General features: G+C 42.7%; 1 protein-coding gene across 3 annotated transcripts in view; it reads left to right on the top strand.

Moving 5' to 3' along the window:
- The window catches only part of LOC118769934 (SLAM family member 5-like), a 33,538-nt gene extending 9,879 nt beyond the window's left edge, over nt 1-23,659 (top strand). Inside the window, exons 1-8 of one of the 3 annotated variants that reach the window (XM_036517359.1) lie at nt 11,688-11,758; nt 14,482-14,781; nt 17,965-18,255; nt 19,462-19,569; nt 20,015-20,070; nt 20,670-20,688; nt 22,216-22,298; nt 23,126-23,659. In XM_036517359.1, coding sequence (XP_036373252.1) covers nt 11,716-11,758; nt 14,482-14,781; nt 17,965-18,255; nt 19,462-19,569; nt 20,015-20,070; nt 20,670-20,688; nt 22,216-22,298; nt 23,126-23,164 — 939 coding nt within the window. In that variant the 5' untranslated portion in view covers nt 11,688-11,715 and the 3' untranslated portion in view covers nt 23,165-23,659. Of the gene's footprint in view, nt 1-11,687; nt 11,759-14,481; nt 14,782-17,964; nt 18,256-19,461; nt 19,570-20,014; nt 20,071-20,666; nt 20,689-22,215; nt 22,299-23,125 lie in introns of those variants that run through there. The other 2 variants (XM_036517357.1, XM_036517358.1) reach the window with 2 other exon arrangements.
- Nucleotides 23,660-23,927: the final 268 nt, after the last annotated feature.

The following is a 23,927-nucleotide window of genomic DNA, read 5'->3' as shown; positions in this document are numbered from 1 at the left end:
AAATGAATATATTGTCATATGCGCTATTAGGCTTATCCAAGTGTTTGTGGGGACTGGGGAAGCTAAATTACCTTGCTTAGGCCTACTGCATGTTTAACTTCATGTTCTGTTTTATTTATCATTTGTTTTATAAGTTATTGTGTTGTGTTACAAGTTCATAAGTTGTGTTATGTTATACCGTGTTGAAATAAACTAACAAAATGTTCAGTCTCCTTCCTGGTTGTTCCAACACATTCAGAATCATTAGGCCTACTGCTTTTGCCGTTAGCATTGTCGCTAACAGGCGGCTTGCTATGTGCTCGTGCTTGTAAAACTTCTCGTTCAAAGTTTGTCATATGCACAGTAAAGAAACAAGTTCCCCGTACAATGAAATTCTTCCTTTGACTTCCACTTATGAAGGCCGTTAAGAGTTAGAAGCACAATTAAGTATGAAAATACAAGTGAAAGTATGCATGGACTAGGCTGGGGAGGTGTGTATTTGTGTATTTGACCCATTCAAGAGTCTGATGGCTGTTGGATAGAAGCTGTTCCTTAGTCTGGATGTTCTGCATTTCACACTTCTGTACCTCTTGCCAGAGGGTAGAAGTGTGAACAGTTCGCACTGGGGGTGGGTGTAGTCCCTGACAATGGAGCAGGCTCTTTTGTGGACTCTTTGATGATAGATGTCCTGCAGAGAGGGTAGCTGTGTCCTAACAATCCTTTCAGCAGTTTTTACCACTCTCTGCAGACGCTTATGGTCCATTTCAGTGGTACTCCCATACCACACTGTGATGCAGCTGGTCAAGATGCTTTCAATGATGCAGCTGTAGAAGTTGCTGAGGACTTATATTTTAAAGGGTCATTATTACGGTTTTGTATGTCTCTGTAACCTAGCACAGTGTTAACAATGTTATTTATACCATTCCTTCTCACCCCTGGAACTCAAACCATTTTCTGATGCCCCCCAAAATTTTTTGACAGAAGCGTCTATCTTCCAGTCAGCATTTGCACTGCGGTGGTGCATTGTGGGATTTGTAGTGCAGCTGTTGGTTATGTGCAAGGGTTGTGGAGAGGCAAGCTCAGTATAGTGCAGATTAAAAAGGGTGAAAAAGCATGAAGATAAAATTAAGAAAGAAATCACAAACTGGCTCTTTACATGGTGTCACCTAAGCTTCCCCTCAGCAGCTGATTGGCTCCTCAGTCCTGCGTGTTCGCTGTTCAGCTTCTCCCCTGAGGTCTTCCACTGACTGAGAGAACTGACTTCCCAGCTCATCGTCTCGGTTAAATGAATAAAGCCATACAACACGCAGTGCAGTAGGTGTCTGACAGTCTCATCAGAAGGCCCAGCTGTCCTTGTTCAGAGCGGTGACATCATCACACTTACAGGGTTGTTATACAGCACTGTGCTCTGACACCCCTGCCCCACACTGCTGCAGGACAGTCTGATGGGACATGATGTGACCCCCCCTCACTCCCTCTGCCCGGTGTGTTTGTGTTCCAGGGAACCCTGAAGAGCTTGCCTTCCGCAACACCAACCATAATCGTCCCAAAAAGCAGAGAGCAGAGGCTCCCAGTGCTGTTCAGGTTAGACACTGTCGTCATGAATCCCTTACATTACATTATTGTCATTTAGCAGGTGTTCTCATCCAGAGTGATTTTGCTCAAGGGTAAAGCAGCAGGGCCCGAGTGCTGTATTGGGGGAATCAAACCTGCAACCATTACGCCACACTGCCACGCCTTAAATATGTAAACTCAGTATTACAGAGGAGTGTTAGGACTCAGGGGACAGCAGAATCTCTGTGCCCCCGTCTCTCTGTGACCCTGTCTCTCTGAACAGCAGTGTCTCTGTGACCCCGTCTCTCTGAACAGCAGCGTCTCTGTGACCCCGTCTCTCTGTGACCCTGTGTCTCTGAATAGCAGAATCTCTCTGATGCTATCCCTGTCTCTCCGTCTATAGGTTGAAGAAAACTGTGTCTACGCTCAGGTCAGAAGATGAAGCCGCCACCACAGCAGATAAGAGTGATTCCTTCAGGTGTTTCATGGGGATAAAACAGTCATGGATATGAATATGTTGTTATTGATGCCAGTCATGACTTTATGTACATGAACCATCTAACAGACCTGCTGAAACACTTGAGGAATGACATGAATGTTTATATAGATTTTTTTTTATTTATTTAAAAACATTTGGGCAGGAAAGTGTTTAAAGAACTGCGTGTTCGTTTATGCTGTAAATGTTACTCAGGGAAATTCGCTTTTATATTACTGTATTCAGATGTGTTTCTTAAGGTGACATATTTGACTCTGAGATGTTTCTGTGAGATTTAGATGAACTTCCACGCTGGGTCAGTGGAGCTGATCACCTTGATCAATAAAAATAAAGTTACTCTTAAAAATATTTAAAGAGGCATTTAAGGAGAAAGTATTAAAAAGTGGGCAAACTTTTCTTATTTTCTGTTTATTTGTACTGGCTTTTTGCCTGTTGGTCTGCACTTTGTTACTTTTAATTTGTTATTTGTTACATTTTAATACCTGCTGATTAAACTGTTGCTGGACAGCATTCGGTCTCTGTAATGTCACTGTATCGTGTGAAAGACCTGTATGATTTGGTGTCAATATTTCTGTGGGATGAGGAAGATTCTTGTGGGAGAGTGTGGTGGTGGGGGGGGGGTATCCAGTGCAATCTCTCTGTGGGAAGACTGCAGTGAGGGCAGCTACTCAGTGTAGCCGCTATGCTAAAAGCCACATGCCGCTGTCTGCTTCTGCTCCTCTGAACCATGCAGTTTCTGCAGATGGAGTTATTCTCTCTGACCACATTTACAGAAGTACTTTCAGCGGAAATCTGCCCTGCGTAGCACAGTGAATACAAATAGCAGGCTGTTTGTAGGGCTGTGCCAGAGGCTCTCTCTATGTCGTGACTGAATTCAATGCAACTATAGCTAGGAGTTCTTTGACAGCGAGTTTGCCTGAGTCAGTGCTGGAACAACATGGAGACAGAGCTCCGGTTTTAATAAAATCAGATTTATGGAGCGCACACACACACACGTATATATACACACACACTAACTATAAGAGTGAGAGGTAGATGTGAATGTAAATAGGAAAGGAAAGAGAGGGAAGGAAAAGGAGGTAAAGGAATGCGTGTGCGAGTGGGTCCGCATGACGAGGGGAATGAAAAGTACAGAGGATGAGTGGAGGAAGGTGTACGTGTGAGTGCAGGTGCCGGCAAAGAGGAGAGGGAGACATGAATTTGGAGAGAATCTGGTTTTCGCCTAAATTTGGTGAATCATAACCTAGTAAGCCAGAAAGCTGCATTCCCACAAAATTAAATAGAGAGCAAAGTAGTATTAATACAATCATGAGCTTTATGTCGTGTGTGTTATGATCATTACGAACAGTACTGTTACAGTTTAAAAGAGCACAAATAAATCGTATATAGCTTACAAAAAGCTAACCTAATGGAAACTAACAGCCAGGTGCACAGCCTTACCTGATGTTTAATGACAGTTGATATTCAACCAATCCGTCACTGCCGGTGGTTGTGCGCTGTCCGACTGTCGTCAGGAGGCGAGTTTGGAGATCGTGGAACTCAGCTCCAGGGAATAACGCATCGTCCAGGCTTGACCAGGGAGAGAGGCATCATGGACTAAAAGCCTGGGTGTAGAAGAGAACCGGTCGTGTTCTTATCCCAAAGTTTTAAAAAGAGCCACACTTTGTGTGTGTCCTCCAATGCGATATCAGGTCCTTGCAAGTTTAATCAAGGCTTAGTTTAGAACTAGCGAGCCCAATGATTAGAACCACAATCAAAGGTTCCAACACAAAGAGACTGTTCTACACTAAAGCGGTTCTGTAGCTACAGCCTCCCTTCAATGCTAACAGCGTGGTGCCGTCGGAAAGAGAGAGTGAGGCATGGCTCATCCGTGTGCTCTCTGTATTGGCCAGATGTTGCGTGTTTTGGGTGTGATCAGTATTGACTATCTGTCCATCAGACTTACAGAGAGAGGTGGTGCTGAGAGCATCACCAGTTTCCTGTCTGTATCTGTGGTTCATCTTATTGCTGCCAACACCTGCCAGAGACCGAGACAAATCCAGGGTCTAGGAAGGGGTCTAGAGGGTCCAGGGTCTTTTGGGTCATTTGATTGCTGATATGTGTTTATTACCCCAACCCACACAAATATGCATTCACGGACAGGCTGTGCTCAGCATGAACTGTCACACACGCATGCACGCACACACACACACATGCACACACACTCACATGCACACACTCACCTCCTCACACACATACACACCCTTGTCATGTTGATGCATATGTGTTACGTTATGAGACATCATGTGGCTGCTTGGTATTACCTGTCAGATAACCTTGCCACACCTACATCAAAATAGTTATCATGATGTCCATATTGGCCATACCTATGGCATAATACAATTTATCAAGATTAAAAAGGGGGAAATCAAGAGATCTTTAAAAAAAACTTTTTGGAAAAAAGGAATTCAAGTTTTCGAATGGTTTTCCTGTACACCTAGAAGATCTTTCTCTGCAGCCCTGTATTACACATACAGCACATCACCTTTTAGTGTGCAGCCCTGTATTACACATACAGTACATCACCTTTTAGTGTGCAGTCCTGTATTCCACATACAGCTCATCACCTTTTAGTGTGCAGCCCTGTATTTCACATACAGTACATCACCTTTTAGTGTGCAGCCCTGTATTACACATACAGCAAATTATCTTTCAGTGTGAATGAGCACTACTCTGTGCTACACAAGCTTCTTTTAAACAGATAAAATGGGTGAAAAAATGGGTGAAGCTGATCAGAGACGCTGTCTCACCTGCTGACCCATGCAGTGGCCATAGAGGGAGTTATTTTCTCTGTGCGCATTGGCAGAAGGGCTTACAGCAGAAACAAAAGTAGAAACTTATGCAAAGTGTTGATTGCTGTCAGCTCTGGCAAGATCGCAATGACAGTAACTATTAAAAATGAATTAATCCCTCACAATATCTTGACAAATAAATACATATTTCGTGATGTCAAAGCGTCACAACCTAGTGATTTGAAAAATTTACTTTCAGGAAGTGTTTAGACAAACTGGACAACTTAAAAAAGCACATAAGCAATTATTATAAGAAAGTCTTAAAAAAATTAATGTCAGATGGGCTTTGAGTTGACAGTTCTTATAAAGAAAAAACTTTTGAATTAGATTGAAAATTTGAAAATTGAAAATTTTGAATAAGATCATCTTTGACTCTGTAGTCAAGCCTTCCACAATAAAAAAAAAAAGATGACATCATTGAGCAGCTTTAAGAGTCCTGTTGTTGGTGAACAGAAGCAGCTAGACAGAGGAGCTGGCTCTACCTTTTTTACTGAACCATGCTGCCTCTGCACATAGTTATTTTCCAAAAATATAAGCAGTAACATTTCAAACATGCATGTTATATTATGCACAAATGATTCATTAGATTTCCGTGACCTCTGACTGGGTTGTAATGAAAGTAATTATTCTAAAATGGAGTTTTGCTTCACAAACCCTCAAATCAACATATTTCTGTCAAAGTATCACAAACTACTTTTATGCTCAACAGTGTAAACATCTCCATAACTGATTGTGATAGCCCGAAACACAAATAATTAACTAAGCACACTGAAATGCTGAGCAAAATAAAATATTTAAAATGTAAATGGATTTCAAAAGACTATTTATCATAAAAATGGGGAAGTTGAGGGACCCTGAGAAAAAGAACATGCTGAAAAAAGAAAGAAGAAAAAGGAAGTGAAGTTCTTAAAGTGTTTGCCTGCATAACCATAAGATTAGTATATGAACAGTTATAACACTGCGATTTTCTCTTCAGTCCGTTCTCATGGTGAGCTGGGCGTGTGTCACAGTCACTGCCTATTTTTCACTGCTGTCCACAAAAAAATGTGAGAGTGTGAAAAAGTTCTCAGCACAAAACACTCATCTCTCAATCTGCAAAAGCCTCTGTTACACACAGAACAAACCGCATAAATGCTTCTCGCAAATGTGAACAAGAGAAATTATGAGTGAATTAAAGTTTTTTCATTTCAGCAATAAAGCACCACTTAAAAACATTTTTGCCCACAGAATAAACACAACGAGCTGGTATTTTATTCACAGATGATTTAAGTGCACCACATTTCACTGAACTAAATCCCATGCTGCTGAAAGATGAATTCATGTCAACATACAAACTTGTGAGGTCTCCCTCCAAAAAGGTATAATCTAATATGAATTATAAAGTGAAGTTTCTCTGAAGTGTGGATACAATTGTAACCTACTCTATGTAAGCTACTGTGGATAAGAGCATCTGCTAAATAACAATAATGTAATTTAATGCAATGAAGCTCTAACCGTCTCCCCCAAAAGGCAGGAAAAGAGCAGCTGTCAGCTGATGATGGAGAAAGCTGATCTGGCAGATTGCATTTGGACATGAATACGGCAGGAATCAGTGACCTGACACTGCAGACCTGCAGACTCAGCAGGAACACTGGACGCTCCCACCAGCCCTGTCTCCCGCACAGAGCACAGCGTCTTTAACCTGCATAAACTGCCATATTGCAACAGTGAACCATTTTCTGAGAAACTGTGTGAGTGTTATCTTTCTCAGTACTGTCCACGTTTGCATTGTATTTGGCACAAGTTGTTTTTTTTTAATTTTATCAACTTCTCAGTTCATGTTCCGCTGTCAATATATAGCCACACTGGCTTACCCTCATCTTAGCTGAAACACAACCTATCATCGGAAAAAACAGCTTATTTTTAGGCAATGTATGAAAAGGGCACCACAGAGCATTAATAACCATCTGAAACCTTTTCAGTTCTGCAGCAAAAGGCAGTCATTGGCTAAAGAGGCTGATGAAACACAATATACAAAAATTCAAATCAGCCTGATGCAACAGAGCAACAGCACACATTATAGTCCTTCAATAAGATTAAAGGTTATTTCATATGAAGAAAAATCAAAAAATGTGAGATATTTAAAACAGCGACTGAAATATCAAGTCATATCATTAACAGAGTCCATTTTATTTTCTCTGACAATATAAAATTGTAAGTGCTCTAGAAAAACAACAAGAGAGGACAGAGAGAGCAAAAGTACAAAGAATAAGGAAAGAAGAAGGAAAGAATGAGAGAAGAGAGGGGAGAGAGAAGTGAAAGAGAGGAGAGGGGGCACACGGGTCCTTGGCTGAGGAGAGAGGTGCAGGAGAGGGGTGTTTGAATCAGGGGAGACAGGAGGACCTTTCCTTTAAAAACTTATTTGTGTTGCATGGTGTTTCTGCTGCTCTAACACAGCTGTTGTGCCTGTGGAGGTGTGAGATCAGCAGCTCAATCTTCATGCTTCTGCTTGCTGAGCTCAGTGGAAATTAACACAGACGACAGCCTGTGCCTGTAACACCACCAGCCTCTCACACTCACCTCCCAGCCAAACCGCACACACTCCAGTGTTAACACACCAACACCAGCACACACACACACACACACACGCACACACACACACGCACACACATAAGCATACGTTTACAAACACATGCACAAACACCATAATTTGACAATGCTGCCACTGGATATTCTAATTCATATGATTTCCCACAAACAGTGCATTCCTATTATTTAGGTTATTCATGACTAGATGTTAAGGCGATGACCCTGATGATTTTTTCTTGGAATCCTGGATGAGGCAATGCTGTTGGGTACTTTTTACTCTTGCAACATCTCCCCTGAAAATCCAGCAGTGACCAAATCTGAAAGCGGAAAAAAAGCTGGCACCACTGCCACCTTGGAGAGGATAGTAGTACACCTGCTCTTTCTGGCAGGGTTATGATGACCATACAGGAGTATGCAGGAAAAGAAAGTAAGAATCACCATGTTTACTGTAAAGTATGTGATGTTTCTGCCATTAATAGCACTGAGCCACGGCGTTTCCTCTGTGAGCTCTCTGAGTGCTGCTGTGGACGCCCTCCTCCCTGCAGGCTGAAGGAGCCGTGGGCGTGGTTACCATGGATGCACACAGCTCTCCTCCCTGCAGGCTGAAGGAGCCGTGGGCACGGTTACCATGGATGCACACAGCTCTCCTCGCTGCAGGCCGAAGGAGCCGTGGGCGCAGTTACCATGGAGCAGAGGTCAAAACTGAGATCTGCCAGTTCCCCTCTGTACAACACGGCCATGCAGGGTCAGGGAGGGGGGTGGGGGGGACAGAAGCCTGAATTACCCCCCCTCACAGGAGGTCATTTTACTGTCCTTTGAGCCGACAGTAACCTCAGGCACGACGAACTTGCTCTCTATTACACCACTGGAAAAACAAGATCAACTGCGCTTTGAATAGTCTGTGCTGTACATTAGGAAACAGGCCGTAACTCCCACATGCAGGGGTGTAGGTTTAGTCTCAACATTGGTAGGGACACAACAACTGAAGGTAAATTGGAATTATGTAATATGACTTCACTCCAAAGATAATGCAAATGAGTTCGCTCAAATATTGGTAGGGACAATTCTGTCCTCCCAAAATATTGGTAGGGACATGTCCCCACCGTCCATATGCAAACCTACGCCCTTGCTCACATGTTCCTGAAAGATGCTGGTGCTGCGGTGTCTGTGCTTCATTACACTCCCCGGGGGCGAGCCGTGCGTCAGGTCCAATCATAGAGCCCAATATGAGATGAGCATGGGTAAGTTTCTGTTGTTACAGATCTTTTATAAATGTATTAATGATGTATTTAAAGCACATTTACTACATTTCATTTCTTATTTGCGGTATAATTTGCAAAGGACTGATGTCTGATCAAACCCCCATGTTAGTGAGAGAGTGCATTCAGATAAAAAGGGTTGTGTGTCAGTGAAAAAGTGTGAGGTGATTTTTCTCATTTTAAAAAGCCTCTTGCATTTCGAACACACTGTTCTAAGAGGAAATAGCATAGCTATAAGAACAGCTAAGGTTCTTTCAGCTCTGCATTGTTCGGGCAAATATGGTTTGAAAAATCAAAAAAGTCCCTCTGCCTTTGAACTGCCTTTATTAGCAAGATAAAGACTGAATTGCTGAAGTGCAGGAAACCTCTGCAATTTCACATGAGACCCAAGCATTGATCAAAGTAATTCTATTTTGGAACTACTAGTGATAGATCTCTTATAGTAATATTGTATTTTTGACTGGGTCACTTCTGAAAGATTTAACAACACAGTACCCATGCTTGAAGAACCAAGGAGACCATTGTACATTCCAAAAATGTTGACACACATTTGGGCAGATGATGGTGCAGGACACTATCTTCCCAGCAGGGGGAGCCAGAGACTGATCCATGACAGTTGCAGGTTTCAGCAAGTTGGTGTACCTGGAAAGGAGAATAATTGTGTCAGCTCCTCCACGCCCCCCCCCCCCCCCCCCCCCCCCCCCAGGTAACTTGTGGATTCTGTGCCTTCCGTTGTGTTTCTTCAACACCAGGAGCCAGGTTAGGTAGCTGAATAGTTAATTAGTTGATTCTCCAAAATCAGGCTCTCAGGCAATGCAGTTTGATTAAAGGGGCTGTCAGTGAGGAAAGCGGTCAAAACATGACAACCAAGAATAAGAATAAGAATAAGAATAAGAATAAGAATAAGAATAAGAATAAGAAATACTTTATTAATCCTGAAGGAAATTTGAGTGTCACAACTGCACCGTCCGGCACACATCAAAAACAACAAAAGAATAAATTGAATAAAATAAATAGAGAGGTATAAAATACAACAAATAGAAAGAAGTTTGTGCAATTATGCGTTGAGTTATCATGCTTGTGCTATGATTATATACATAGTATAAAATGAAACAAGAATAAACAAGGGTAAACAAGAGAGACAAATCTTACTCTCACATTCTGAAATCCTTCCCCAAACGGTACTGGTGAGGGGAAAATGTCATTGCCACCTTTTCATTCAGCTGACTCATTCATTCTCCTTTCCAGGTACACCGACACGCAGAAGACTGCAGCTGTCATGGATAAGTCTCTGGCTCCCTCTGCTGGGCAGAGAGTGTCCTGCACCATCATCTGGCCAAATATGCATCAGCATCTTTCCAATATTCAATGGTATCTTTGGTTGTTCGACTTGTCAAGAGGGACTATGGGCTAAGCAGGCTGCATTTTCTGTGTATCAGAGTGCCACTGCAAAGGTAATACAACTCAGGGCAATGAAGAGTCGCTCATCAGAGTGGAGTCATTAAACACATGCCAATGACTGTTTAATCAAGTGAATAGAATGACTCCTGTGACTAACTAATTCAATAATCTACAATAATAAACAGTCAGTATTGATACTTACAGTACCAATTAATAATGGATGTCATATCCAATACTAAAGTGTATCTTATTCTTATTAAGTATACAAAACACAAGGCCACCTAACACTCTTTATACCTTCTAAATGCAGTGATAATAAAATTGAGAAAATACAGAAGGGACAATCACAGCAAAATCAACCAGTAAGATGGAGAAAAAACAAGATGAACCACAAATTCATTGAGTCCTATAGGTCACTGTACCTAGAAAGAAACAAATCATCTAAATGATCAATGTTACCCCCTGAGTCTGGAGAAGGAATCCCAAAACAAAAACTAATTTTGGAACCCCCCTACAGGATTTGAGAAGAATTTATACATTTTAGGCAAGCAATACTGAACTGGAATCATTGGGGTCTTTGATACAAAAAAATCACATATTGTCTTGATATGATTTGATTATTCAGTGCAGACTGAAGAATATTTATTTCTGAAATTTGTTAGTGGAGTCAACCAACAATTTTCCATTATATTATCCAACCTACATAACCTACAAAATATCAAATATTGGTGATAACACCAACAGGAAGCATAACATGTAATGCCATCCTATTTGCTAAATGTGTCATACAGTAGTGCAAAGTGTACAATATCAAAACTGTACCTTGATTGTTATGTTTTGCAACTACCATAAACATATTTGAACACATACCGATGCTGACTTTCACCACTAGGCATCTCTCTCCCAAACATGACATTCATTAAGCAAAGGCATTCTCTCCAACAGTTTATAGAATAAAATGGAAGACACTCTTCACTGTAGGAAAGGCTGGTTGCCATGAGTAACATCTACCAGAGGGTGTCACTGTGGCACTGAAGGTTTAGTTACGCCAAAGCAACTTGAATCCATTTTGAAACATTTGATTCAAATTGTTCATCATGTTTAAAGGTTTGTTCTCCCATCACTCACTACATAACTCTTGTAACTATAGAGCAGTACCAGAATACTTATGGAAAAATACACAGCAATTTAGGCTGAATGAGCTTTCGACACACTAACATTGCACATTGAAAAACAAAAGCTTATTTGTGAATATTGTGGATTGCTGTCATCTATAGTGTGGCTGCATCTGCAGCTGGCATTACCCACAGTGCTTTGCATTAGGCTAGAAAAGAATACATGTATTTATAGGCTGTATAGTTTGGAAATTCATCATGTGGCTGAAATCAAGTTATAGATGATACAGAAGTAAAAGGTTATAAAGACTCTTGAGCTCTTTGTGGTTATATCTCTGGGACACTCTGAAAGGGTCTAACTCTCTGTGTTGTATATATATGGGGGCTGACTGAAGCGTGAGAAAAAAACAGGCTCACAGAAAGGGGGAGGAGTCACGTGAAACCCGCTCAAACAGAACTTCACTCTGCTTTGCTCTTTCAAACTGAAGAGATTATCTGCAGCTGCAGAGGTGATGAGGAGGGCAGCGGTCTTTCTGGGGGTCCTCTGGGGTTTTGGTAGGATTTCTATTTTCATTAAATTTGTTTTGCAGAATATATAAAATACCCAATAGCCATTGTATATTAAATTTCACATCAGTAACTGCAATAGATGACACAATTTGGCAGTGTGAAACTCAGAGTAACTCTCTTACATACAGCAACCAGGAAAAGATGTAGAAATGTTATGTGTGTATTACATGATTTTGAATGCTTCTGTGAGAGATAACATGAATTGTCTTTCCTGTCTGTTTTGTTTAGTTTCTTTTCATGGCATTGTATAGTATTGATAAACTAAAACTGTAATTTTTCTAGTTTCTATGTTTCTGTTTTCTATATGGCACACATGCCACACTGTTTTAGGTTCAGGTTTGGTGGATGCAGCAAAAGTTAATGTAATTCCCCCTTCGCAACACAGTATTTCATGTAGTATTGGTAAAATGGCGACACTGAACCCGGGGTTTTAGATCGAGTTTGAGCATCAAATTGGTTTGCCATACAATAGCCACTTACATCAAATTTAGCCAAGCTTGCTGTGCATATTCGCTATAGACAAGAGTTAACTTTTCATGAAGATTTTCTTTCTTGTAAAGAGTTGTCTTAAAAATTTCTGAACTCTTTACTGGGCATGGATCAGTGGGGTCAGTGTGTTAGGATTTGGAGAGACAGAGCAGCTGCCAGGACCTGCAGGTATTCAGGTGTAGTGGGAAGAGTGAGGGAAGGTGTGCATCATCTGTTGGTGTGATCCTACATACCTGTGAAGGAGAGCAGCATTTACTCTTCTTTGAACACAGCCATCTCACCTATATTTAGATTTACATTTATTCATTTGGCAGACCCTTTTATCCAAAGCGACTTACTGAGGTACAGTAAAACACAAGTGAAATTCATAAGTAGTCAACATTAGAAGCGATGCATGACCAGGTTTCAAGGGTTGGCCAGACAAGGTATAAGCTACTTGGTAGAGATAACGAGTGTGTTAAACCAATAGATTACATTTTTTTAATAGTTTAATAGGAAACAGTCTGAGACATGAGAAGTTCCTTTAGGGGGTAGTGTTTCAGGTGCTCAGGTGAGAGCGGAAGAGCTGTGTCTTCAGATGTTTCTTTAAGACAGAGAGCAGCAGAACGGATGAAGCGTGGAAGTTCATTCCACCATTGGGGAACAATGGCAGAGAAAGTTCTGGACAGTGATTTTGCGCTGTGATGTGACAGGACCACCAGACACCATTCGGTAGCAGAGCATAGTGTTTGGGAGGGAGGCTTGCAGCAGTGAGTTCAGGTAGGTAGGTGCATTTTTGTTGGTAGTCCCGTACGCAAGCATCACGGCCTTGATGATGTGGGCAGCTACAGGGAGCCAGAGCAGTGAGACCAAGAGACCCGCGTTACTTCAGACCAAGAGAGGTGTAACGTGAGCCCTTTTTGGTTGGTTGAAAACTAACCACCTAACTAAGCACCTAACTGACCTCATATTGAAGTAACTAGCTATCTAGCAAATACAAAGGTATTCATTTTATTTTAATACAATATATTTTAATGCTGCATTGTTTGAAAGGGGTGAGCAGTTGCAGTAACATTTGCCAGAATTGAAATGGTAGCTAGTTAGCAGGCCAGACTTGCTGGCTCAACTACATTGAATATATTTTCCAGGTCCATGTACATTGAAGATTGTGATAGTACCATTGTTTAAATGCAGTTTCAAATCGCAGTATAACTACAGTTCCTATAATGAAAAAATGCCTGCCAGACAGCTCACATTGCCGTAAGAGAGCTCACACAATTGTTCTGGAACAGTAGTGATAGGTGTTTAACAGGTAGAGTTGTCTTTTGGCAGATTTTTATTGGTGTAAATAGATGCACCTGGAATTGCAGCTTAGTTGCACTTACCTGGACTTACTGTGTTGATGGGAGTGTGTGCTAAGAGGTGTGCACTCTTACAGGAGGCTGTGTTCTGTCCAAGATGCACCTGTGCTGTGTTTCTCTCTCAGAATCCCCGCATGAGAATGTCAGATGGGGACAGACAGCATTATTAAAACATGCTGTGGTTTCAGTGTGCCAGGCAGTACTGGGGGAAGCAGAGAGGACAGCACTGGGCTCCAGGTCACACTGCCATGTGGGAAAATTATTTAATCACTTGAGTTATTATATTTTGATTCTGCATTTTGCTGAGGAAATGGAAGTGTGTTGTAGTTGGGCCGACATGATTTAAAATAGAATAATGATCGCTGTGTATTGATAGAGTGTGTTTATTTTCATAGTTTCATCTTGACTGCACTCATTAAGGGGGAATTTCTTTGGAATCTGGAGTGATGTGTTCTCTCTCCGGGTGTTAGGGGTGGTGCCCCCAGGAGCTAATTAACTTTGATGTCCGTGTCCCTTGTCATCTGTGCGTGATTGTAAATTCATCACTACTAATACTCTGCTAACTGCAGTAGTAATACAGTGCTGGTGGTGTGCTTTAGATTTGCGATTATTGGTGGAGACAACTTCATAAACAACCCAGTGATTTAGCCCCATTGCATCTGTAAAAATAATTTGTAAGCTAGCTAGTCACTTAGCTAGTGGTTTCACAGCTCACTAACTGGCACAGACCACGGGCGACCTCCTCCCCATCACCGTCCCTGTGTTTCAGCCAGTTCCTCTGTAGGATGCTGTGGCACACATATGACTTCATGAAATTCCTCCACACCCAATTCAAAACTGACTCTTTTTCTCTTTCCATTTCTCTCTCTCTCTCTCCAGGTGTGTATATGCCATCTGCCCAGGCTGAGTCAAAGAAGCTGAATGGCATTGTGGGAGAGACAGTCTCTTTCCCAGCTGCAGTGAAACAGCAGGGATTCTTTACAACAAATGGCACTCAGATTGCCAAGGTGATGAGTAGTAAAATGCATAAGCTCAGTATGATTTTACACGGCAGACTACAGTGGGACAGCAGCACTGGACTCTTCTCCATCACTGGCCTGAAGATGGAGGATTCAGGAGAGTATATAGTACAGAGTGATGGGGAGAAAGTGGAGACTATATACCAGTTGACTGTGTACAGTAAGTATCTGTGTTATGTTCACTGCTCTCTCTCCTCTGTTACTGAGAGTTACTTATTTTGCCTTTATTCACAGTTTTTTTCTTGTATTACGGAGAGGTTTTCACTATTTGTGTGTGTGTGCTGTGTTATTGAGAGGTATTAGGTTTATGTGTTTTGTGGGAATGTGCTGTATTACTGAGATATTCACTGTGTACAGAGTTATGATTTTGTGCTGTAGTCTGTGCACCAGCTGACTGTGTACAGTGAGTATCAGCACTGAGGTGACTCTCCTCTCTGCTGTATTACTGAGAGATTTCCATGGTGTTTCTCGACAAGCTTTTCTGTAATACTGAGAGATAGTGTGGCAGTGATTGATGACCAGCTAAACTTTACTGACCACGTTGTGACGACTGTCAGGCAGGTTTGCGCTGTATGACATTAGGAAAATCAGGCCCTACCTATCTGAATATGCTGGCCAGCTCCTTGTCCAGGCTCTGGTCATCTCAAGACTGGACTACTGGAACATTCTCTTGCTTGGCCTACCTGCGTGCCTCTTAAGCCTCTGCAGGTGATACAGAATGTGGCTGCATATCTGGTTTTCAACCATCCAAAAAGGGCTCATGTTACTCCTCTCTTGGTCTCGCTCCACTGGCTCCATGTAGCTGCCCGCATCATGTTCAAGGCCTTGATGCTTGCGTACAGGGCAACCAACGAAACTGCACCTACTAGTTATAATATTAGCTTACTAGAAAATATCACGGGTTCGGGCAGGTTGGGTCAAAAAGTGACAAAGCAGCGTTCCAACTAAGTTATAAATAACTTACGGAAACATTGCGTGCAATAGGCTTTGCGTTATAGGCTCTCCGAATTGCGTGCTCCGGGCTAGGCTGTGATTACTAGTCCACCTTCCACCTTTTCTTCCCCTCTCTCTGTCTGTCACTCTCCCGCTCTCAAACACACACACACACACACACACACACACACACACACACACACACACACACACACACTAACTGGAGGGTGCAGGTCCTCTTATGCCCTGGCTGTCAGGACTGCAGCTTCTTAGCCTGATTTTTTTTGTTTTCCCCGTCCATGTGCTTTTGTTTTTCCCTGTGTTCCAGCCCTGCCCTGCTCTCCACCCTGTCTCCGCCCACCCGATTACCTGACCGTCTCCACCTGCCCACCTGCACACCTGCATCCCATCTCCTCATTAGCCTCACTCTATATATTCCCCGCTTGCGTCTAGTCTTGTTGCTAGTTCATCTCAGTTCTTCTGTGTTGCTACAAGTCGTTTCCTGTTCTGCCCGCCTGCCCGTTTGTTGAATTTTTGCCTGTTTTTCTTGACCATGTTTTTGGATCTGATTTTTGGTATTGTTTGCTGTGCTGTTCTGGTCTTTTGACATCGCCTGTTTTGACCTTGTTTTTTTAGAACTCCCTATTTGGCTTAATAAACATCCTTCGTGAATCCTGCCTTCCAGTCTGCGCCTGGGTTCCTGCCTGAGCCCTGACACTGGCTGTCAATAATGTGCATTACTGAACTATAAAGTAACCTGCATCTGTCACACATCTGTCTGCACCCAGACTATAATTTATAACACATTATATCAATTTATAACACAATATAATCAATTTGCGATTGTGGTTTTAGTCAATGCATGTGCTTTAGAGTGTTGATAATAGGCTTCACCAATGAGTTTTTTCCCCAAGTGGCATACATAGTTTTTGTTTAGATTATACACTGCCAAAACTTTTTTTTTTTTGGTCACAAAGAAGAGGCTACCACTGACGATATTGACTTATTCAGAGTACAGTAAAACGGGTGATTCTAAGGTTACACGCAAAGTGAGCCAAAAAAAGTAAGGTATGGGAGAGATTCGGGCAGGTTGTCCTGTCCGATGACACCATTACAGACTACATTATCTGCTTGAGCTGTGAAGCATTGTATATAAAATAATAAATATGATGGCGAGAGAGAAAGAGACAGACAGGATTCATGTCTTTAATAAAGGGTTACTTGTTTTGCTGCTATTCAACAATGAAGAGCACCGTTTGGAACAATTCATCTGTTTATTAAGTAGCCTAGACCAGCGTTTCCCAACCCTCTCCTTGTTTGTTATTAAGCAGCTTCTGAAGTTCGTAATCATCATTTGAATCAGCTGTGTTGGAGCAGGGAGAGATCTAAAACATGCAGGACAAGGGGTCCTCCAGGAGAGGGTTGGGAAACATTGGCCTAGACCCAGACGCTATTAGGCTAAGATACAATAGGCCTACGCCTTGCAATCAATGTATTATGCTAACGTTTGGGCAAACAGCCCAAAAACGAAATAGTGCAACACTGCTCACTTTGCTGTAGCCTACAGTGGCTCGTGCAAAACCTTGTTGCTTACACGAGTGTCTGTCCTTTTTGAAACATGCACTAAATAAGAAAACGTTCTCTTACTCTGTGATATGGATGCCATTGCTATACAGGCTCAAGTTGGCAGTTTGTGGGTCGGGTCAGGTTTGGGTATTAAAAAACCCTGACCTGCGCATATAGCACCTGCCTGAACTGTAGGCCTCCCTCCTGACTGTTATGCTCTGCTACCGAACCGCGTCTGGTGGTTCCATCACATCGCGGCGCAAAATCACTATCCTGGACTTTATCCGCCATTGTCCCCCGATGGTGAAATGAACTCCCGCACTTCATCCGTTCTGCTGAGTCCCTCTCTGTCTTCAAGAAACATCTGAGGACACAGTTCTTCCACTCTCTCCTGAGCTCCTGAAACACTACCCCCTAAAGGAACGTCTCATGTCTCAAACTGTCTCCTACTAAACTACAAAATCAAATTTAAAAAAAGAAATGTAAAATGTAATGTAATGGTTTACCTGCTAATATGTACCTTGCCTGGCCAGCCATTGAAACCTGGTAATGCAGTGCCTCTGATATTGTTGACTCCTTATGGTTTTTTGCTGCTGTTGCACTCTACCCCACTTGTAAGTCCCTTTGGATAAAAGTGTCTGCCAAATGATAAATGTAAATGTAAATGTAGATACTAACATCAGTTGGACTGAACAGTAAATGAGGTGTGAAATATGAGGGTTTAGCTGTATATGGGAGCTCAGTATGAAGTGACTTCCTGCTCTGTCACACACAGGGTGGAGTCAGGGGCCAGTCTGTACTGACCAGTGCTGAAGGCTCTCCTTACTTTTGTGTCTCTGCACAGATCCAGTGTCCACACCTCAAGTGTCCAGCAGGAACAAGATGAAACCCACCTGCAGTGTGCTGTGCTCTGTGGAGAACGGGAGAGAGGTTACCCTGTCCTGGCAGAGAGAGGGAAAGACAGTGAACCAAACCAGCAGCCCTGATCTCAACACCAACCTGTCTCTCCCTCTGGAGATAGAAGAGTACAGCTCCACCTACAGCTGTGTGGCTGCAAACCCAGTCAGTGAGAAGAGAAGCTTCTGCAGCATCTCAGAGCTCTGTAGAGTGGAGTGTACTGACCAAAGTGTCCAAAGTAAGCACAAAGCACCCGATAAACACCATATTATCTATCAGCCATCTTTGCTTTTAGATACATTTTCAGTTCACTCTGTTAGTTCAGTTGTTTACCTGCAGCTGATTGGCTGAAGAAGCAGCCAGTAAGGAGGAAAGATGAGGCTTCTTCTGCATCTAAGAGCTCTGTAGGGAGGAGGATAAGGAGACAGAAAATTTTCTGTGATTAACACATGACACACTAACCAGAAAACTGCAAATGCTAACATGTGTTCACTGTTAGCAGCAGCGAGACACACACTACACACACCATCAGCCAGCATCCAGTTCCTTCCTATTAACACCACTAAACGAAACATTTTCAGTGGTTTCATACCATCATAACTCACTGAAGGTTTGGGCAGAATCACACAGCAGATGTAGTGAACGTTCACCCTAAACAGAAAGAAAGCCGTGTTTGAGGTGTGGTCAGTGATATATTTTCTTGTGACAGCTTGCTGTTTTTTTTCTTCTTCGTCCCATTAATGCTGCTACAGGGGTCTGAACCACCTGTCATCTACCCATCTGTTATCTTCAGAGAGAAAAGCAGCACAGGGAGTTTTTCTGGACAGGGACATGCATAGCCCGCTGCCTCTGGAACACATTAAATGTACTTTGTGATCACAAACGTTATGAGCGGACATTAACATGCTTGGGCTTCTGCCATGGTTAAAATATTCCGTTTCCTCCTGTTCATCTGTGAGAGCAGCTCATAGCAGTTGCCCAGATGACAGCTGTGTCTGTGTGTGAGTGACTGTGAGCACTCCACCCAATGCACTGATACCCACAATATTTAATGTAGATTTAATGTAGCACATGGGCTTATGTCCTTTCCTGGATAATTGTGAAATAAGAGTGAAAACCTAAAATAATGTCAACTTGGATTTATTGGGCAAAGAGTAAATTAGTAACTGGGCGTTCATGCTGTTGTAAAACAGAAGCTGCAGACATATTTTAACTCTCTGACAACCAGAATACAACCATCCTGCTAATCTCTGCATGCTTATTTTTTAAATCATTCTTAACTGTTTCTAGTAACACAGCTTCATAGATTCAGGTGAGGTGTGTTGCTCAGGGCAACAACAGCAGCGTTCCATCCTGGAAACAAACCTGCAACCCGTGTGGTTACAAGCCCATCTCACCAACCACTACACCACACTGCTGCTCACCTGTCTGCGCTGTCTCTCAGATACAGGTCTGTTTGCCGGGATTGGAGCTGGGTTTGTGAGTTTGATCGTTCTGATAATTGGGACAGTCGTCTACCTGAAGAGCAGAAAAAAACCAGCAGGAGATGAAGGTGAGGGAGATTTGCCTTCAGCAGTGATGGACAGTCCAGGGTAACTGCGAGTACTGTGAAGATTATCTGATTGTAACTGCGAGTACTGTGAAGATTATCTGATTGTAACTGCGAGTACTGTGAAGATTATCTGACTGATGATTAGTGCAGGAAGCAGATGTATTCCTGTGTGCTCAGCCATGCAGGGCAGTCGCTGTGTTTCTGTGCAAGACTTGCTTTGCCAGGCAGCAGTTCTCTCCTGAGGGAAGGGAGCCGATAACCGTAAGGTTGTGTGTTCAATACTGTGGTTCCCTTTCCTTCAGTGCATTTCCAGTGGTTGTGATGGTACAGTGATAGATATGTGTGCTGCTGTGAAGCAGGGTATTTGAATGTGTGTCATGTTTGGACAAAAGCGTCTGGTAAATGAATAAATGTGTGTGACAGTGTCTTTGGTGTGTTCATAAAGGAGATGAGCTAACATACGCAAATATTAAACATGGAGCTAAGAAGGCACATCCAGAGGTAGGTCTGACCGAATCACTGCACAGGTGCAAAGAAGGGAAAACTTACACCAACTTAGAAAGAGGACACTTTTTAAGAGCATTGTGTATTCTAACACAGTTGTTTATGTACTCACAGATTCTCTCAGATTTTCTACATATGGAACAGGTTTTCATCTTTATTGATTAAATGTACTTTGTTGCAATTGGTTTAATGGGGATCAGAAAAAATACTTGAACAAATTGAACTACTAACTGAGCTTAAATGAGACAGCTGGCCCATGCATCTTAATTAGGCTGAATAATCAATTGTGATAAATATTCAATATCTGTAGCCCACTCAGCTAAGCATACCAGCATATAAATGTCTTCACCAGTGATAATGCCAGTTTTGTACAAGGTGCGAGATGCCACAATGTTTTAAATGTCCATTTTATTAATTTCTACCTGTAACAAATATGCATTTTAACTGCAATTTGAAGCCAAACCCCACTGATTGCATAGCTAGCTACTGTAGTTAAGTTAAATTAACTGTGATGTCAAACTTCTTGTCATGTTATGTAGTAATATGAAGCCTCTTAGTAATTTCTGCTCTTTTCTGCCCTCTCTCCCACTCAGAAGGCCCAGAAAAGCCAAGCTGGTAAGAACTGAAAAACTGTCTGTCTAAACCTGGTGTCATTCATTACACAATATTTTAGATATGCAATCTTACACTATAAATACAGGGGTTATATTTTTATGCAAGGATTAAAGCATGTGCATGCTCCAGATCCCTGTAGCCAGCACTGTATGTGTTCCAAATCCCTGCAACCAGTATAGTGCCTGCTCCAACCTCATCTAAGCAGCAAAGGCTGGTAAGTTAGATGAGACTAAAACCACACCCTTATTTAATGTGAAGTACACAAGGTTAATGCCAGCACACTAGATGCAGTTAGTAAAAAGGGAAATCAGCTGTGTGTGGTTGGTTATAAAACATTTCAAAAGTTTTTTATGAAAGTTAAAAAGTTACATTTTTAAAGGTTTAAAGTTTTTAAATATTTTTAGGTTTGTGTATATGGAAAATTTACAAGCCAGTACGCCTGCAAGCAGTGAAACCATTCTGATACCTTTCTGAATTGGTGTTGATGAGCTAGTAAAGTGCTTTCCTCTCTCCGGGCCAAATACATACAGTTCCTGGGTTCAATGATGGGGACACTGAGCTACAGGAGGTTAAACCATTTAACTCACTGTGGTCATTAAATAACCTGTAACAATAACAGGAAGAGGTTTAAGCTCACAGACCGGCAGCTCCTGAGTGGCTCAGCACATTAAGGCACCTGTTCTGAATGTAGGCTGAGTCTCACTGCTCAGCCTGGGCTTTGAGTCTGAGCTGTGTCATTCGCTAACAATGAGCAGGAGTCTGAAGTGGTGGAATGCCATTGGCATTTTTCCCCTAGAGTCGCATGGGTTTGGTCTGCCAGCAGCTCACTACACTATAAGCCAAATGACTATCAGCTGCTGTGTGTAACAGGATCGTTCCATATGCATTTCCTGCTGGGAAATGTACAGAGTGTGGTTTGAAAATGCACACTATCTTCTGCTACTTAAACACTGTACTTTAGAGCCCTGAAATAATATGCTTGAGTGTTTCAGCATTTTTAACAGAGGCGTCTATCTTCCAGTCAGCATATGCTCTGTTGTGGTGCATTGTGGGACTTGTAGTGCAGCTGTTCGTCATGTGTGATGGTTGCAAAGAGATGAGCTCAGTATAGTGCAGATTAAAAAGGGTGAAAAAGCATGAAGATAAAATTAGAAATCACAAACTGGCTCTTTACATGGTGTCACCTAAGCTTCCCCTCAGCAGCTGATTGGCTCCTCAGTCCTGCGTATTCGCTGTTCAGCTTCTCCCCTGAGGTCTTCCACTGACTGAGAGAACTGACTTCCCAGCTCATCGTCTCGGTTAAATAAATAAAGCCATACAACACAGAGTGCAGTAGGCGTCTGACAGTCTCCTCAGAAGACCCGGCTCTCCTTGTTCAGAGCAGTGACATCATCACACTTACAGGGTCATTATACAGCACTGTGCTCTGACACCCCTGGCCCACACTGCTGCAGGACAGTCTGATGGGACATGATGTGACCCCCCCCCCCCCCCCCCCCAACTCTGCCCGGTGTGTTTGTGTTCCAGGGAACCCTGAAGAGCTCGTCTACAGCAACATCACCCATAATCGTCCCAAGAAGCAGAGGGCAGAAGCTCCCAGTGCTGCTCAGGTTAGACACTGTCGTCATGAATCCCTTACATTACATTACTGTCATTTAGCAGGTGCTCTTATACAGAGCGACTTACATAGGTTACAGTTCTACATGTTATCCATTTACACAGCTGGATATTTACTGAGGAAATTCTGGGTTAAGTACTTTGCCCAAGGGTAGAGCGGCAGAGCCCTAGTGCTGTATTGGGGGAATTGAACCTGCAACCATTACACCACACTGCCAGCCTTTATGTAAACTCAGTATTAGGGATCAGTGTTAAATCCCAGTGTTAGGACTCAGGAGACAGCAGGCTGCTATACACTGCGTCTCCGTGACCCCGTCTCTCTGAACAGCAGTGTCTCTGTGACCCCATCTCTCTGAACAGCAGCGTCTCTCTGAACAGCAGCGTCTCTGTGACCCCGTCTCTCTGAACAGCAGCGTCTCTGTGACCCCGTCTCTCTGAACAGCAGCGTCTCTGTGACCCCGTCTCTTTGAACAGCAGCGTCTCTCTGAACAGCAGCGTCTCTGTGACCCCGTCTCTCTGAACAGCAGCGTCTCTGTGACCCCGTCTCTCTGTGACCTTGTCTCTCTGAACAGCAGCGTCTCTGTGACCCCGTCTCTCTGAACAGCAGCGTCTCTGTGACCCCGTCTCTCTGTGACCTCGTCTCTCTGAACAGCAGCGTCTCTGTGACCCCGTCTCTCTGAACAGCAGCGTCTCTGTGACCCCGTCTCTCTGAACAGCAGCGTCTCTCTGACCCCGTCTCTCTGAACAGCAGTGTCTCTGTGACCCCGTCTCTCTGAACAGCAGCATCTCTCTAACCCTGTCCCTGTCTCTCTGTCTGTAGGGTGAAGAAAACTGTGTCTACGCTCAGGTCAGAAGATGAAGCCGCCACCACAGCAGATAAGAGTGATTCCTTCAGGTGTTTCATGGGGATAAAACAGTCATGGATATGAATATGTTGTTATTGATGCCAGTCATGACTTTATGTACATGAACCATCTAACAGACCTGCTGAAACACTTGAGGAATGACAGGAATGTTTATATAGATTTTTTTTTCATTCATTTAAAAGCATGTGGGCAGGAAAGTGTTTAAAGAACTGCGTGTTCGTTTATGCTGTAAATGTTACTCAGGGAAATTCGCTTTTATATTACTGTATTCAGATGTGTTTCTTAAGGTGAAGTATCTGACTGAGATGTTTCTGTGAGATTTAGATGAACTTCCACGCTGGGTCAGTGGAGCTGATCACCCTGATCAATAAAAATAAATGAAATTACTCTTAAGAAATATTTAAAGAGACATTTAAGGAGCAAGTATTAAAAAGTGGGAAAACTGTTTTCTTATTTTCTATTTATTTGTACTGGCTGTTTGCCTGTTGGTCTGCATTTTGTTACATTTCAGTTGTTATTTGTTACATTTTAATACCTGCTGATTAAACTGTTGCTGGACAGCATTCGGTCCCTGTAATGTCACTGTATGGTGTGAAAGAAGACCTGTATGATTTGATGTCAATATTTCTGTGGGATGAGGAAGATTCTTGTGGGAGAGTGTGGTGAGGGGGGGGGGGGGGGGGGGGTATCCAGTACAATCTCTCTGTGGGAAGACTGCAGTGAGGGCAGTTGCTCAGTGTAGCTGCTACGCTAAAA

This window comes from Megalops cyprinoides, chromosome 22 (genome assembly GCF_013368585.1).
Source record: "Megalops cyprinoides isolate fMegCyp1 chromosome 22, fMegCyp1.pri, whole genome shotgun sequence".
Lineage (NCBI taxonomy): Eukaryota > Metazoa > Chordata > Actinopteri > Elopiformes > Megalopidae > Megalops > Megalops cyprinoides.
The sequence above is the reverse complement of the archived record's forward strand: the minus strand, read 5'-3'. Positions and strand labels throughout refer to the sequence as shown.